At 58.1% G+C, this 17,333-nt stretch overlaps 1 protein-coding gene across 1 annotated transcript; it reads right to left on the bottom strand.

Annotated features, from left to right (window-relative positions):
• Nucleotides 1–1,955: 1,955 nt before the first annotated feature.
• On the bottom strand, nucleotides 1,956–16,957 carry PTPN7 (protein tyrosine phosphatase non-receptor type 7). Its single transcript, XM_058039635.1, has 11 exons — nucleotides 16,745–16,957; nucleotides 13,361–13,409; nucleotides 10,314–10,542; nucleotides 9,781–9,964; nucleotides 9,274–9,358; nucleotides 8,658–8,734; nucleotides 5,915–6,052; nucleotides 5,070–5,180; nucleotides 4,359–4,516; nucleotides 3,422–3,535; nucleotides 1,956–2,879 (listed from the first exon to the last, which is right to left on the bottom strand). Exons 3-11 carry the CDS (start codon nucleotides 10,442–10,444, stop codon nucleotides 2,786–2,788), a joined length of 1,092 nt encoding a protein of 363 aa, XP_057895618.1. The 5' UTR covers nucleotides 10,445–10,542; nucleotides 13,361–13,409; nucleotides 16,745–16,957; the 3' UTR covers nucleotides 1,956–2,785.
• Nucleotides 16,958–17,333: the final 376 nt, after the last annotated feature.

Raw genomic sequence — 17,333 nt, 5'->3', positions numbered from 1 at the left:
TCTTCCCCTGAGACCCTGCCCCTCTCACCTGGTTGGTGGCTCACCTGTACCTCCCCTCCCCCTGTCCCTGAGCTTAAAAGGTGATCAGACCATGCGGCCAGTGGTTCTGTTGGAGCAGTTGCTCACGTTCAGACCTCTGTAACCATGGAATAAACCTCTGGACATTAAACCCTCCAGCAGAATCCTCTCCTTTTTCTCTTCACCATCGCCTGAAGCTGTTCCTCCTGAGGTAAACGGGGTTCCTAACAAGCCTGGACTTGTTCAGTGCCCAGCTGCAACCACCAGCAAGCCAAGGTATCTCTGGGGTGACACACCGCAGTTGCTGCCTTTGGCCCGGCAGCGAGGGTCAGACTGGCCCAGGCACAATCTAACTGGGAATATTGGGAGCTTTTTTCCAATACACACCACTTCAGGAGACTTCAAGAACTGGCCCTTCTTGTTCTTTAGCCCAACCTCATGTTCATGCAGTGCACCTGTGTGCCCTCTGTTCCCTCTGTGGCTGCTCAGCACCCCTGGGCACTCCATGGCTCAGTGCTGCTCACAGCTGCACCCACTGGGGATGAGGCTGAGCCAGCCCCACTCCCAATGACCTGTGCTACACAAACTCTTCTTCACCCCTGACATGGGCTGAGCCCAGGGAGGGTTTGGCAATAACACAGGGGATGGTTCATCCACAGAGGATGGAGAGAGCTCCCACAGGGGCCAGGTAAGTGTGGAGCAGATGGAGCTGGTAGAAACTGAGATCAAAGGCAGGAAACCTGCTTAACTGATCATAATCTGCATCAGACAGCTGAGCTGGAAAAACTCCCAGCACCTGATGGGGAATCTGGGAGGAGGTGACAACACCCCTGGCCCAGCTGGGATCCTGGTGCTGCTCCTGCATGCCTTGGGAGACCCTCAGGCAGCCCTTGGCCTGAGCCTGCCCTAAGAGCTCTCCTCTGGACAGCACACTAAAAGCAAGAGGAAAATGGTGTGTGTCCTGCTGTCCAGGGAGGGCAGGAAGACTGTCCAGGTGCAGTTTGCAAGTCTTCAACTTCTCCTGCTTGATGGGAGTGGGTGAGAAAGACTTGAGGAGGGGGATGCTGAATAAAGCCTGTCTGACAACTCAAACCTCCATGGGTGCCTCAGAGACACCATTAAAGACAAGTGTTACACCAAATTACCAGAGAAGACAAAGTCCTGAGCCATGCATTGACCTGCAGGGAGCTTGCAGAAGCTCCACAGCCTCTCCAAGTGCCTGAGCATCACACAAGAGTCCCACAGAGAACACAATTCCACCCCAAATGTCCTGGCTGGGCAGGCTGGAGCTTGAGGAAGGGCTGAGCTGACACTATGAGCAGAGAGATTTCTCTGCCAGGACAATGGAAATGCAGCAGGTGAAAGGATGGCACTTGAGATCTGCTCCTTTTCCTGCTGCTGGGCCAGGAAGCAGATTTGTGCCTGGTGCCAAGGGAGGGAAGTGGGCAGGGATGACCATTGGGCAGCAATTCAGCTGCATTTTGGGGAGCCATGGAGGGGGGAAGGGGTAGGTCATGCACACACATCTTCCAGCAGGAAAATTGAGCCTTTTCTCCCTGCATCTCACACTGGATCATGTCAGGGCTTGTGACATGGGTGGGCACAGACTGGGCATTTCCCTTCTCCTTCCCAGCCCTCACTGCCCAAATGGGTGTTTGATGCCCATTGGCAAGGGCAGCTTTGGATACCTTCATAGTACTTCAAAATACTTCCCAGAGTATTCCCATCTCCATGCTTTATGACAAAATGTTTTTCCATCTTCTATATTTCCCCCTCTGGATTTATCAGTTAAAAAGCCAACCTAATAAAACCCAAATATTATTTTGTTCTTAATTCAGAAAAAAAACCCCAAGAATTTAAAATCCCCACCCTCATGTAACAAAAGGCAATTGGGAACACATCACTTGCAAACTGCATTTGGGAATCTCCCCTGCTCGAGAGAGGGGAGGTCTGGGTTGGATATGGGGGAAAATTTCCTCCCTGAAAGGTGCTCAGGCACTGGCACAGGCTGCCCAGGGAGGAGGTGGACTCACCATCCCTGGAGGTGCTCAGGAAACAAATATACATGGCAATTCATGATGCTGTTTAGTGGCCTCCGTGGGGTTCGATCAGAGGTTGCATTTGATCACCTTGGAGGTCTTTGCCAACCTTTATAATTCTATGATTCTGCTTTAAGGCTGTTGAGGAGGTGTTGGCTGAAGGTGGAGAGGAAAGCAAGTTGTGGAACGCTGTTAGTGACTGTGCACCAAGCCATCAAGGTGTGTCTTTAGCAAGCAGAGCTTCATGGGGCATGTTTGGAGCAAGCCCAGCCCTGCCCACAAGGATGCACAGCCAGGACAGAGGCTCTGTTTATTTCAGGGTAGTTCCACCAGTGCTGTGTCTGACAGGGTGGACATTTGTGTGCAGCTGAAAGGCAAACCACACTCCCAGCATCTGCCAGCTGCAGTTCCTCCACACAGCTTGCTCTTCTGCGTCAGGATCTTGCACCTCTCAAAAGCCAAAGCTGCTTTCTGCGGGTGAAATCTGCCTGGAGGCAGCAGCAGTGGCCACGTGGAGCAGCCAGTGCAGCACCTCACCTTGCTCATCCCCAGGGTCCAAAGCCACAGTTGGGCTGGCTGGGCTGTGGGATGCACAGGGAGCACCCGAGGGATGCTTATGCTGCTGCTCTGTGGCCTGGCAGCATCAGGAGGGGTTTTGGTGAAGGTATCCCCAGGCTGGTGCAGGAGAGGTCCGAGCAGGGAGCCACGGGCCCGGCGGGAGCCCTGCACTAGCAGGCTGCCCCCTCTGGCAGCTGGGAGGCGTAGAGAGCCAGCGTGTGATGGAGGAACTGGTACTGCTCGCTCGTCTGGATCATCCCACCCCTGCAAGGGAAAGGCAGGGACCACTGACACTTCACAGACACAGAACCCTGCTCCAGCTCTCTGCTCCCACGGCACAAACATTCCCGCTGCACCAGCCATATCAAGATGCCTCTGAAACAGGCAGCAGAGCAGCCCAGAGAATGGAGGGGTTCAGAAGCATTGCTGGGCTGTTCAAAATGAGATTAGCAGCTGATTTGGTGCTAATTTTCACCTGTACTTCTTGAAAAGTGGCCAGGTGGAGTGTTTCTGGACTTAGTGGCTGAGCTGGAAGGGAGGAGCAGATGGCTGCCAGGTTCACAGCCCCTCTCCTCTCCCTTGTGTCCTCAGCTCAGAGCTACAACAGCTCTGACTGCAGAACCAGCCTGGCACTGGGAATTGTTTGCCATCCACACACCTGCTTTCCCCAGGCACCTTTCTGGTTTCCAGCAGACATAGTCCCCGTGCCCCTTGGGATGCCCATGCCCATGTCTCTGCCACATCCCTCCCCCAGCCCTGCTGTCAGGCTGGCACCCAGCAGGGAGCCCCCTGCCCTGTGTACCCACCTGTCTATGCGCAGATGGCACACGATGCCCAGGATATCCACCTCCCCCGTGTCCTGCAGCTGCTGGCACCCGATCCTGGTGGCAATGAAGCAGCCGGTGCGGCCGATGCCCGCGCTGCAGGGCAGACACAGCTGTGAGCACCCTCAGCACCCACTGCCTGTGCTGGAATTGCTGAGCTGCTGTACTCCTGGATTGGGATCTCTGCCTAGAGGGAGGCTGGGTCCTGGCCCCAGCTGCCAGACCAAGGTTCTGAGCCAGGCACCAAATCCATGGGCTGGGGTCCCTCTGCCATGGCAGGGAGCTCTTGCCAAGTGGCACAGCCCAGCTGAGGTTGCTCTGCAAGCACAAAACCAGTCTGTGCCCATCCCTGTGCAGTGCAGGGGGCTCTGCAGCCCTCCCCTCCCAGCTGGGCTCTAACCCCAGCACCAGGTTTGCACTCAGTCTGCAGCAGTGCATGCTGCACGTTCCATAGGGACAGCTGGGTGCTCTGCTCCACTGTCCCCAGATTCACTCAGCAAGGAGAGAACAGGCAAAGGCCACCTCCTGCAGGAGGGCTGTCCTGAAACATGGCCACATCCAAGCCACAGGCCATGCTGGGTGGCACAGGGAGCAGGAATGGGTCAGGTTCAAAGGGACCAACCATGGGGCCACCTGGTTCCATCTCCCTGCTCAAGCAGGACCTTCCAGAGCTGGAGATGTGGGTGTAGGGTGGGGCTGGTGGTTGGGTCCCAATGCAGACCCCTCCTGCTCCCACCCTGCTGGACCCCAGTGCAGGAGCTGCCACTCTAATGCCCCCATTGAGCTGCCAGGACAGGAGCTGCTGTGGGTGGCTGTGCCCTGGGATTTCTGCACCAGCTGGGACCTGTGTGTGAGCACTCACAGGGGATTGACCCTGGACAGAAGCACAGACAGGGCTCAGTGAGGTGGCAGCTCTTACCTGCAGTGCACCACGATGGGCCCTGGGCTGGCTGCAGTCTGCAGAGCCTCCTCCACCTTGGCCACCAGGTGCAGCAGGGGCTTGGCTGACTCAGGTGTCTGCTGGTCTGGCCAGGAGGGGAAGAGGATGTGCTTGACCTTGCGGCATTCCTTCCCAAGCTTCTCCAGCACAGCACAAAGAGAAATGGGGATGTGAGGGCACGGGCCAGATGAAATGGGGAGCTCAGCTCAGCAGAGCTCAAGCAGCCTGCACCCATCTCAGCCATTTTCCTTCTGAATCCCTCTCTGAGCCTCTGCCAGACATGAGGGAGAGACCCCAGGGCCAGAGCCAGAGGATGAGAACAGATGCAGAGTGTTCCAATACTGCCACCAGAGCCCAGGCAAAGCAAGCCAGATCCTCTGGCTGGTGTCAGCCCAGGGTGACACAGAGAGCCCATGGGGCAGAGCCCAGTGCCACAGTGCAAAAATACCAGGCTGGTGCTGCTCTGCCCAGCTGACCCTTCTCCTCTGCACCCCAGGACTGGCTCCTGCTCCCTCCCAGCCTCCCCAGGCTCTGCACACCCCTCCTCTGGCAGGGCCCTCCTGAGAATCATGAACCCTCCTCTCTCCTGTCACAGAGCATTGCCATCTCACCAGAGATGCCAGGGGTGCCAGGGGCACTGCTGGGCCCCAGGTGCTCCCTCTGTGCCCCCAGGATGAGGCTCAGACCCACCTGGATGGAGAGGTCCCGCACCACGTACTCCACAGACTCGCTCACCCCCTGCACGTGGATGGTGAAGGGGCCGTAGGTGCCCTCCTTCTCAGGCCAGTAGTGGACACATTTCTGGAGAACAAGGCAGGTTTGTGGCTGTGGAGATGCTCAAGGCACCCAAGGACCCTCCTCGAGGATGTTTGAATTGTGCTTGAGTCAGTGCTGGTGGGAAGGGTTCTCACCTTGGGGGCAGTAGGGGAGTGGGGAAGGTGGAGGTGGAGTGATACAGAGGGAGAGCAAAGAAGGGATGGATCCCTGCCCCTGCACCCTCTCCCATGCCCTGCCCTGGCTTTCAGGCCCCAGGGATGTGCATCCCTGCTCAGCCCAGGAAGCTTCCAGATGCAGCAGGACCCAGGGCACAGGGAGAGAAAGGAGCAAGGACATGGCCAGGAAAGAGTTTCCAGCTCTCAGTTCCCCCAGGCAGGTGCTGTTGGCTCCCACCCCAGAAGCAGAAGCAGTGGGCAGCAGTGCCTGGGCTGGATTCCCTGGCTGAGAGCTCAGCCCAGGGCAAGCTCTGGGGGCCAGAGGGGCACTGCTGCCCACTGCTTCTGCCCCATCCCTGGGGACTGCCCTAAACTCTTTATCCAGCTTTAACCCTTTATTATCCAGCTGGTAAAGAGTGCCCAGAGCACACAGCCATGTGAAGAGGAAAACCAGCCAGGACCAAGGCTGCAGCCCTGGGGATCTGCTCCTCCACTTGTGATTCATCAGGGAACCCTCTGAGATAAAAGTACAGCGAGCGGGTGCACGGCCCCACATCAGCACCCCCTCCCGCTGTGCCCAGGGCTGGGCAGGCTCCCTGGTACCTCCTTGCGCTCCTGGAGCTCGGTGATCATGACGATGAGGGGCGCCTCCTCCTGCCACACCATCTGCCAGAAGTCGCTCACGGTGTTCAGCAGGGGGCCCTGTGTGGCGATGTACTCCCGGGGCCGGCCCGCATAGCCCTGCCGAGCACAGCCTGTCAGGGACCGGGCCACCCTGAGGGCACCCTGAGGGCACCGCGGCTGTGCCCAGCTGATGCCAGCCCCCACCACGCTTTTCTCCTCTATGCTTTAGAGGCTGAAACGTGCTGTTTCCTACTGAACCTGTCCTTAAAATGCTTTACAGATCTGCTGAGGAGCCACCAGGCATCCTCCCCACCCCACTGGTCCCATCTCCAGGAGCAAGTCCATCCTAGCACACCCAAGGGCACTGTCAGTGTGCCAGTAGCTGATGGATGCCTTGGCAAGGCAAAGTGCACACAAGGAGTGCACTCCTCACTGGGGGAATTTCCACAGGGACAAACAGGAATCCCTGCTTCACAGCTCCAGGCATCCTCTGCCTCCAGACACTTCTCCTGGTATAAAATTGCCAAAGGTATAGAAAATCCACGCCCTCCCAGCAATCTGTTGATGCTCTGGTCTCACAAGAAGTTGCACTGGCCCAGCTAAGGAACAGGAATGTTCTCAGGAACATTTTGCAGAGCCCTAATTTCATGCCTTGAAATGATTTATTTTCCCTAGGAAATGTGATTTTCCATTCAGGAGTGTCATTCCCTGGGGGTATCAGCCCTGGGAATTCCACCTTCCCCCCACAGCCATGCTCAAAGACATTTCATGGAACACCTCAGCAGGAAGAGCATCAATCCCAGGTGGGGCTGATGTGATCAAACACCTGCAGAGCCCTCCCAGATTCCTGTGCCTCCCAGGCATGCCCAGGCAGGCTGGGCTGCCAATTTTCTGATGTGCCCACAAATTCCTGCACTATTACACCTCTGAGGAGGCAAGGGGAAGGAAGGAGTCAGGAAATACCAGCTGCACACAGGGGAGAGTGGGCACAGGTGTGTGCAGGTGTGTGTGCCACAGGGATGGGCAGTGCTTGTGCATTGGCAGCAGTCAGGTGAGGCAGAGGGGATGCAGCAAGAGGGGGAGATGATGGAGTTCTGGATGCTGAGAGTTTAAAACTTTCTGTGCTGACAAACTCTGACACCCAGGAGAACACTGTGTTTGACCTGGGCGTGTAGAGAGAGCTTCCAAAGCTGACTGATAGCTCTAGGATAATGTGTTCAGTTAGAAGTGTGTGATTTCACTGAGTAGAAAATTTAGAGTTTTAGAATACAATAATATATATACAACTAAAATAGACTACTATAATATATATATATATAACTAAAATAAACTAGTTTTAAACCAGTTACTAGTCCTTATTCTTCACCTTCTTCTTTGTAAGTTTAAGTAGTGTTTTGTAATGAGACAAAAAAGCTCACATTGTGGACTTTGAGTAATCATTTGAGTTATTGAGCTAAAAGTGAAAATAATTTAGGTGTCATTTCTTAATTAAATAGTTTAGCCTTAAAAGATCTTGTAAAGGAAATCCCAGCATTCCTGGGTGTGCCACACCTGGGGTGTAGGGACAGGGTGGCAGTGTCACCTGCTGTGCAGCTGCCAGGCTGCCTCAGGAACACACAGCTCCTCTGCTGCCCGTGGGCAAACTGCCCCTGGAGCTCCCAGCAGCTCTGGGCACAGTGCTCCTATCTCAGGGAGCTTTCACCCTCCCTGCTGGGTGCTGCTTGCTCCTGTGGGTCTGAGCCACAAGCAGCACCAGAAGAGAAGTGCTCCTGACTGCCCTCCTGACAGCTCCACCTCCCAGGGGCTTGTGTGGCACCCCAGCCAGCACTTCTTGTGGGCTGCTTGTCCACATCCTGCTTTCCCTCATGGCTCACTCACAGCACCCACAGCTCCCCTCTGCTTCCCTGGCCCTGGGCAGTCCCATTCTCCACAATACCAGCAGTTTCACTCCTAACTCTACTAGTTGTCTTCTTACTAACTATCCTAGAGGTAGCAGTAGCGATAATCCAAGCCTATGTTTTCACTGCCCAGGGTGCTGCAGTGAGATCAGTGGCTGAGCCAGGGCCCTGGGCAGCCCCAAGGGCTGGGTGCTGCACTGAGATCAGTGGCTCAGCCAGAACCCTGCCCCAAAGGCAAAGCTGGCACCTGGCTCACAGAGATCCCACTCTGGCAGAGACTGCAGCCTGGAAGGGTTTGCACAGGGATGGAATCAAAACTAAATTGTCTATGTAACACCCTAGGGTCTGGGGATTTCTCAGTCTCTGGAAAGGAACCCACCAAGTGCCAAGCATAAGCCACACCCCGTTTTAATTAGCTCCCTTCCTGGGAAATTGCAGCAAGCTCCCTGAGCAGAGAGGAAATCCCAGGATCAGTGAGGTTTGAGGATCTCTGAGCTGCTGGCACAGCTTGCCTCCCATGCCTGTGCCAGACAATGGGCCAGTGTGTGAGGAGCACATGGAGAAGCCACTGCCATGGAGCCTTTTGGGGTGCTCAGTGTGCCCAGGAGCTGAGAGCAGCTCCCTCCTGAGACTGTCCCACCACAGGAGCAGTGTATCTGCCCTGTGCAGATGGAGCCACATCTCCAGCTCCAGCAGGGGTGGCAAGTTAAGTCTGCAGCCCCAGGGCAGCCACAGGAGAGCAGGTGGCAGTGCCCCAGCATGTGTGAGCAGTGTGGCACCTGCAGCCTGATGCCCTGAGAGCCCTGGGAGGAGAGGACACTCACTGTGATGTAGTTGGCATTTATGTAGCTGTCTTCCTCCTGGCTCCCAGCCCTCCTGAGGCAGACCCGGCTCTCAGGATCTGAAAGATGTCACAGGTCTCACCCAAGGCACTGATCCTGCCCATCCTCCCTCCCCGACCCCAGGGGCTGGAGCCTGAGTCCTCCTGCTCCACACCATGCCCAGAGCTGTCTGCACCCTCCCCCAGGCCTGTTCTTGTCCCACTTCAGCCTCCCTCCCCTGGCAGGGCACAGCCCAAACCTGTAGGTGCCGGAGTGAGCAGGTGGGGTGACTCACCTGCAGTGATCCCCAGGACATTCACAGAACCTTAAAAGATTTTCTAAAGAAAAACCCAGCATTCCTGTGTAACCAGATCTCAGCTGTGCCCCTCCACAACACCCTCAGCCTTTACCCTCCCAGGACCATGCCCTTGGCACATGGAAGGCCCCAGGAGTGCTGCACACCTGGGTAGGAGCAGTTCCCCCTGTACCCCAGGACTGTGCACACCCCTGCAACATGGGCAGCAACAGCACCCAGGGGTGCCCACGCCAGTGCCAGGGCTGCTCTGAGCCGCCCCTCACCCACAGACAAACACAGGCAAAGGGACACAGTGGCACCTACTGGGGAGAATGGTTTTGTATCTGTCCTTGAAAGCACGGCCAGGGATTTCCAGCTCCTCCGGACTCACGAAGTTGGGTGGGATTTTCTGCAAGGGGAGAAAACAGCCATGAGGAAAAGCCCATTGCTGCCACTCATGTCCCCTGCTGGTGGCAGACCTGGCTGCCCAGCAGGGCAGAGCTGGCCCAGAGGCATCAGCAGAGATGCCAGCTCCTGGGATGAGTCCTGGCTTTACTCCAGTTGTGGGGGGACTCCTTCCAGAGAGGCAGTGCTGGGAGAAGAGCATGGTATAGCAGGGCAAGACAGGGTTTTGCAGGGACCCCAACAGGACACGTGTGCACAGGGACCAGGTGAGACCTGGGCACCCCTCCCCTGTTTGCCCACACCTCCTGCCCTCCCCCTGGGGCTGTGGGGCACAGCTGGGCTCAGAGCCCAATGTTCAGCCCCACCACTGCCAGCCCCTGGCACCCCTCCTGCGAGGAGGGAGAGGGAAAATCGTGATCATCGCACCGAGAACTCCTCCTGGAGCTGTGCCAGGCTCTGGGCGTGCTGCTGGAGCTCCTGTTTCCTCAGCACGTGGCTGGATGTCCTCAGAAACTTCAGTGTGATGTCCCGTGGCGTGCAGACAGGCTGGATGGGCTCCACGTTCCCCAGAGAGCTCATATCCAGCACCAGTGACACATTGGAGCCTCTCCTGCAAGGCACAGGGAGTCCCCGGCTGACCTACTGCCACCCTGGGACAGAAGGACAGCCCAGCCCACTGCATCATCAGCTAAAACCACCCCACACTGGGCAAAAGGCAGATGGAGACCCCAGCAGATGGGGAGACTGAGGAACAGGAGCTAGCTGAACATTTTATGATTGATAGCTGAACATTTTGCCTTTCTGGTGGGAAGAAAGTCCCCTGAAGGACTGAAGGTGTTGGGATTTGTCCTGAGCTGCCTCCACACTCAGAGCTGGCAGCTGCAGGCAGAGGGCTGGCAAAGGAATGTCAGGGGAGCCCTGGGATGAGCAGTGCAGTGGGTACCCCGAGGCACACTCACCTCTCCTGCAGTCGCACGTGCTTCTTGGCAGGGGGACTGGGCTTCTCTGCCTTGTCCATGTCCTCTGCAGCTGCCTGGGCTGCCAGGCTGCCCCTATGAACTCTGGAGCACACCAAGCAGGCCTGGACCATGCTGCAGCAAGCACAGAGCCCTCGTCCTGAAGCACAGCAGGGCCACACAGGGGGGACTCAGCTCCTGGGAGAGCATGGAGCCATCGGAGGAGAAGCAGCTGGAAAAGAAAAGCAGCTGGAAAAGCCACCATGAGGCTGGATGGAGCCCCCACAGATGGTCTGCAAGCAAGGGGTGGGTTTTAAGTGCTCAGTTGTCCTGGAAGCAGGACCCCCAGCCCCTGTATGCAGGCAGATATCCTGGAGAGCTGGCAGCACAGTCACCCTCCCTGCAGCACTGCAGCCCACACTGGTGACCAAGGCATGGCACCAAGGGCCACCTGCGTCCCCTGAAGGAGGACACCCACTCTGGTGGCAGGCACAGCCTGGCCTGGGGGAGCCCCAGAGGCTCTCCACCTCCATGGAAGCACATGCCCTGTGTTCCCAGCCCTTCCCCATCACATCCCCCTGCTTCATCCTGGGGATACATGGTGGGGACTGGGAGCTGGAATGTCTGAGTGCTCAGCAGGTGACACGAGGTGGCTGTAGCCACTGCACAGAGCCTGGCCATCTCCTGCTGCAGGGACACACAGACCAGGCACCCTAAACAGCCCCATAGCCCTGGGACAGCCTCCTCCATCTTGCAGGTCACAGCAACTGTCAAGAGGAAACTGCTTTATCTGGGTCATTGAGCAAAAGGCTGTGGGCAGCCCAGCTGGGGAAGGTGTCAGACATCCTCCATCGCCAGGGCTGGGCAGATGCAGGTGATGCTGACTCACTTCTGGACACAGTTCCTCATGGTGCAGCAGCACCCTGGGATCCTGAGCCCCCTCCTCATCCCCTGCTTCCTCCATGAGCAGAAGACAGACCCAGAGCAAGTGAATTACGCAGAGTCAGAGCTCTTGGTGGCAAAGAGTGGGACCCCAGGCAGCCCATCTGCTCGGGGAGGTCTTGTGGAGAGCTGGTGTCCACATGGTGGTTGGGAACACAGCTAGGGCAGGAGCTGCTGCCCAGGATTCCCTGCTGCCCGGTGGCATTTCTGGGAGTGGCAATGCCACCACTGCCACTCACACCATCCCTGTGCCCTCAATGCAGGCAGGACAAGAGCAGCTGCTGACCAGAGACAGCCCAGGCTCCCATCCCAGTCTGGCCAGGAACACCTGGGAGATGCCAGGGAAGCACCTCAGCTCACATGGCCTGCCCAGCATCCTGGCCTGCCTGGCACCGCCATGCGCACACACATGCCCACCAGCCTGGTACAGGCCTGGTGTGCTGCCCTGAGGGCTCTCCTGCCCAGCCTGGCACTGCCTGGGGGCTCTCCTGCCCAGCCTGGCACTGCCTGGGGACTGCTCAGGGGCTCTCCTCCTCAGCCTGGTGCCCTGAGGGTGCCCTGGGGGTTCTCCTGTCCCACTTGGTGCCCAGGGGCTCTCCCGCCCAGCCTGGTGCCCTGAGGGCTCTCCTGCCCAGCCTGGCACTGCCCTGGGGGCTATCCTGCCCAGCCTGGTGCCCTGAGGGCTGCCTACCTGCTGCCTGCCGTGAGGGCTCCTCGGTCCCGGCCCAGGCCCGCGGGCACGGCACGCTCGGCCTGACAGCACGGTTTGAAAGTGTTCAGGAAGCCGCTTATCAAAGGAGCTGCTGCCTCTGCTGCTTCCTCTCCCTCCTTCTCCCCCACCCCGGCAGCCGCCCACACACATACCGGCCACAGCTCCGCAGCTCGGCCCGGCCCGCCCGGCCCTGCTCCCCCCGGCCCGCCTGCCCCAGGCATGGCCCGGCCTCCCCAGAGCCCCGGGAGGCTCCACAGGAGCTCCAATGGGGCTGTGGGGTGAGCTCGATGGGCTCTGTGACACGCCATGGCCAGCCCTGTGCCACCCTGGGGCACGGAGGGATGGGCAGGAGCAGCCATGAGGGCAGGTGTGAGGCGGGCTGCTTGGCAAGAGGCAGTGGGGCCGCTCTGGGCGCACCACAGCCCCTCAGGAAGCCAGGGTGAATCCTCCCATGGTGCCATGAATCCCTCCATGGTGCCATGAATCCTCTCATGCTGCCACAAATCCCCCCATACTGCCATGAATCCCCCCATGCTGCTGTGAATCCTTGCATGCCGCCGTGAATCCCCTCATGCTGCCATGAATCCCCCCATGCTGCTGTGAATCCTTGCATGCCGCCGTGAATCCCCTCATGCTGCCATGAATCCCCCCATGCTGCCATGAATCCCCCCATGCCTGCTGTCCTCTTGCTCAGGCCATGCCCTGGCTGTTCCCCATCCCCCTGGAATGTGCCAGGGCTCACTCAGTGCCTCCCACCCTTGGTGCCTGCCCGTGTGCTCCTTGTGCCACCCCATTGTCCCAATCCCTGTCCATGTTGGGACACCCCTCTGCACCCACGACCACCCCTGGGTACCTCAGGTAGGACAGGTGAGCTCCCCCTCCCCAGCAGGGAAGGGCAGGAGTGGATTTGGGGTCGCAGGTCCCTGGGCCTGGCTCAGGTAGGCCAGGTCTGCCCTTGGGGCACTGCACATCCTTCCTGACACATCCCCACTGCTCTTCCTGTTTGCTCGTGCCGGGCTCTGCAGCTTCCTTCCTCCTCAGCCCCCACCCCGCTGTGCTGCAGCAGCTCCTGCTGCACCCCAACAGCCCCACAGACCCCAAACCCTTCCCTGTGTCTGCTCCAAGGGCTGCTCTGGCCACAGCCACCCCAGCCCAGCTCACTGAGGTGACTATGCTGTCACCTTGCTGGAGAGCTGCGTGTCTGTGCACACCTGTGTGTTTGCAGGTGTGTCAGAACAGCTTCCCTGGGCAGCCCTGCCAGTGCCACCCATTGCCACCCCGTGCCACCTGAGGGCTAGGACATCAGAAGGCCCAAGCACCAGAGCAAAGGCCAGGGCTTGGCCAGCAGCAGAACAGCCTTATCCTGGAGAAAAAGCCATCAGCACCTCTCTCTTACCTGCAGATCCTTGAGTGGCCAGAGGATAGACTGAGGAATTCTCTGTGCCCTGTGTGGGATGATAGAACACATCTGTAAGGCCTGGAGACAGCCCCATCACACACTGCCCTTCCTTCCCACTGTCCCTGACAGAGCCCAGGAATGGCTGAGATGACCAGCACTGAGGCACTAAACAAGGTGTCTGCAGAAACTTGCTCCCAGTAGGAACCAGAGCAAACAAACAAGGATCTGTGCTGGAATAACAAGCTGCCAGACATGCAGAGACTTCCTGAGGCTGGGACTGGGTCTGTGCTCTAAGTGTGGAGGGCACCTGTCCCATCAGGGTGGCTTTGAGTTCAAGGGGTTCCTGAGGATAGAGTGTCTCAGGTTGGAAATGGGGGTGTGAATTCTGTCCCCATCTGTCAGAGGTGGGGCAGTTCTCTGCTGTTCATGGGGCAGTTTTTTCTTTATCTCTCCCACAGCCAATCCTCCCTGCAGGAGATCTCTGCTGTCCATGGCCAGTGAGTGTCCCTGCAGGGCTGATCCAATTCCAGCATCCCATGGGGAGATGCTCTGCCCAGGGGAGGAGCCAAGCATTCCTACCTGGATCCAATCTGAGCCTGGCACAGCACAGCAGCCTTTGCCCCCTGCATTGCCAGAGGAGCAGCTTTCTGCTGCCCTGCATGGCCAGAGGGAGCCCAGGCCCATCTGCAGCAGCCCTGGAGCTGCAGAGGAAAACTCCCGCCTTGTGCAGGATCCCTGCTGCAGCAGAGCCACAGCTGGCACTGCAGGAGGGCTGAGCCCCCCTGGGATGGGGCTGGGACACCACGCTGGCACACAGGGGATCAGCTCTGCTCTGACTCTGGCAGTGGTTTTTGGTTTTGGTTTTGGTTTTGCTGTTGTTGTTGTTTTATTGCATTTGTATTTTTAATTTTCCTAGTAAAGAACTGTTATTCCTACTCCCATATCTTTACCTGAGAGCCCTTAATTTCAAAATTATAATAATTCAGAGGGAGAGGGTTTACATTTTTAATTTCAAAGGAGGCTCCTGCCCTTTTTAGCAGAAACCTGGCTTTTCAAACCAAAACATTCTTCCTGCCAGGTGCTGCTTTGGTTATGAAATGCCCCTGGATGCTGCAGGAAAGATGCTGATGCACTTCCTTTGCAAAATGGCTTATTTGGTTCCACTCAAATTTGGTCATGACAAAGGACCCCACTCAGGGTTAAAAGGGGAAGCTGAGATGTTGGGATGCAGTGCATCCTCTGCCTCTGAAGCACCACAACACCAAGGTCCTCCTGCTCAGGGATGTCCTCAGGAAAGCCTTGCAGCACTTTCCCTCTGCTGCTCAGAGCTCCCTGTGCTGCTGGCTTGGCTCTGCCAGTCACACACCTGCCTGTGCCAGCTGCCACTAAGCAGGACACCCAGGATGCAGCCTCTGGAAACTACACCTGGCCCCTGGGGCTGCTCCTTATGCAGAAAATTTCAGTGGAGACTGAAGGGACTGTCCTTGGCCATGGCCTCTCACCCACGGTAGGAGGAACACAGTAGGGATGTTGTGTGGGGATGTGCCATGGCTCCTAGGATCAGAAAAGTTTGCACTGCTGAGATGTCCTGACCCTTACACACCTCTGATGGTGCACAGCTGGAGCCTGGTGTGCTCCCACCTGCCAGCATGGCTGCTCTTCCTCCTCTCTGCCAAAGCACCAGCATGCTGAGGAGGTGCATGTGAAGGGAAAGCATGAGAGGGGATACAGACCTGTGGAGAGCACACCAGGAAAATGAAGGTGCTGGTGGAAAATGAGGCATGAGCTGGTAGAGAGAGACTGGATGTGAGGGAGACGAAGAGCAGAGGGAGTCAGAACACCCTGCATGATCCAGGGCATTTTTCAGTTCTCACTGCCATCTGGGCAGCAAGCTGTCCCCTGTACCTTGCTGCACCCACCTACATCTGCTGCCCTCCTGGGACTGAGCCCTGCCCCTCCTGCCTGCTGGGCACAGAGCAGGTGCACACCCACACCTGCAGGTGTCCCTGGTCACTCAGCAGTGCCCATCCCTGCTGGTGGGCAGAGACCTTGAGCAGGGCAGTCCAGACATGCCCTCCTTCCTTCCATCCCTCCCCTGGAATGCACCTTTGGGCACATCACTTCTGGCCACCTCAGGACCCCTGCCTGGAGCAGGATGCTGCCAGCTGGCTCCTCCTGAGGGACCCTGGCTGGGCTCACAGAGGGGTGTGGGCAGTGGGGAGCAGAGAGCTGGGGGATGCTCTGGCCAGGACTGTGCCAGGACAAGCCCTGCTTGTCCCATGTCACATCACCAGCTCTGCAGCATTGGAGCAGAGCTGCTGGATCCTACAAGCAGGGACTGCTGGGGCCAGGGCACACCTGGCTTTGAGGGGAGACAATGTCCAGGCTGGGGGCAGATCCAGCCCAGGGTCAGTTTGCTGTAAGGACAGGACCAGGATACCAGGACAGCCACTGCAACCTGGTGTGAGCAAAGAGGAACATGACAGTGTCCAGGGGCAAAATCCAGCAGGGGATGGGAGGAAGCAGCACTGAAGGAAATGGCTGCAGGCAGGTCACTGCTGTGCCCCTTACCTTCCTGCCTCTCTCCTGTGAGGTCCCAGAACAGGAGCATCCCTTGTCCCCCAGCATTCCTTTCTGCTCTGACCTTGGTGGCAGTGGGGTGTCAGGGGTGGTGGTGATGCCCAGAGTGGTGCTGGGAGGGTTGATGATGGAGGGATGCACATGGAGGGAAGAGTGTCAGCTGTTACCACACCAGCCATTCACCCTGACCCAGCCAGGGATGTGCCAGACATGGCATCCCCTGTGTCCTCTGTCCATGGACATCTGTGCATTAAGATTATCTGTTGGGATGTGAGGACGAGAGAGGTCTGTGACACAGTCTCAGGGGCCTTGAAGAGTCCTTATAGGTATGGCTTTACTTTCAGCAAGATATGGGGTCCCTATGGAGTTGGTGCTCTGGAAAGGAAGATCTGAATTTATCCCTGGTACTTGCTGTTTGTTCACTTCCATTTTAAGGCTGCTCTTCCATGGGGTCATCTTGCACCTCTGGCCATAATTTCATAACCAGTTCCCTCTGTGCAAAGAGCACCTTTGAGCTCCAGACTGGGACCTGTTTTCCCACTGATCACCAGCCAATCCTTATGCCCATTTCTGCCCTCCAGCCTCGTGGGCATGGGCTCTCTCACCCAGCCTCCCTGCCCTGATCCACACCCCAGCACCCCTCTCTCCTCATCCTCTCCCCAGAGCACTGCAGCCCTAAAGTCACCTCAGCACTGCCAGCTCAGGGGCACTGCTGGCACCCAAAGCACAGACAGTGCCCATCACTTTCACTCCCCAGGGCTGCCAACCACACCTCGGCTTTGTCCCACCAGGCCCCGTCACCTCTGGGTCCGGCACTCAGGAAGGGATGGTTCTGCTTCCGTAGGCACGGCTGGCAGTCAGGATGTCCTGCAGTCTGCTGGAAATGAGCGCATCTCCTCCGCTGCCTGAACATCGCTCGCAGGCTTGAAGGTGAAGCAGCTGCCTGGGGATGGAGCAGGCTCTGTGCCAGCTGCCGGCAGGGCACAGGAGGAGGAGGAGGATGAGGACGGTGCAGCCATGCCGAGCATCCCGCAGAGCCGCCCGGGGGCATCGAGCCCTCGGCCCCTCACCTGTGTCCGTGTCCCCTGCCCGCCGGCCCGGGGCCAGGCACTGCCCGGGGGCCCAGGGCAGCAGCCCCGCCGATGGCTCCTCCCGAGAGCGGCTTCTCGCTGTTCCAGCGTCCTCCAGGGCAGCGCGTTCCCAAGGACAGCCCCGGCAGGAGCATCCTCCGGGCGGGCTGCGGAGCTCAGCGCTCAGCACAGCGCTGCCTGCGAGCCCGGAGCCCCGGCATCCCACCGGCACCGGGATGATCCCCGCGGATGCGCGACCTTTCCCCGCGGCCGGTGCCGCTCTGGGCAGAGTTTGCTCCTGTGCTGTGCCTGGCTGGAGC

Source organism: Melospiza georgiana, chromosome 23, assembly GCF_028018845.1.
Source record: "Melospiza georgiana isolate bMelGeo1 chromosome 23, bMelGeo1.pri, whole genome shotgun sequence".
In the NCBI taxonomy this organism is placed as follows: domain Eukaryota; kingdom Metazoa; phylum Chordata; class Aves; order Passeriformes; family Passerellidae; genus Melospiza; species Melospiza georgiana.
This window is presented reverse-complemented; position numbering and strand designations above follow the sequence as displayed.

What these genes read in the sequence shown, in the direction of transcription:
- PTPN7 (XM_058039635.1), bottom strand. Translation starts at nt 10,444, where the DNA reads ATGGTCCAGGCCTGCTTGGTGTGCTCCAGAGTTCATAGGGGCAGCCTG. An exon ending in AGCTCCAGGAGGAGTTCTCG is followed by an intron (nt 9,359 to 9,780) that starts GTGCGATGATCA and finishes CTCCCCTTGCAG; the next exon opens with AAAATCCCACCCAACTTCGT. An exon ending in AGCTCCAGGAGCGCAAGGAG is followed by an intron (nt 5,181 to 5,914) that starts GTACCAGGGAGC and finishes CTTGTTCTCCAG; the next exon opens with AAATGTGTCCACTACTGGCC.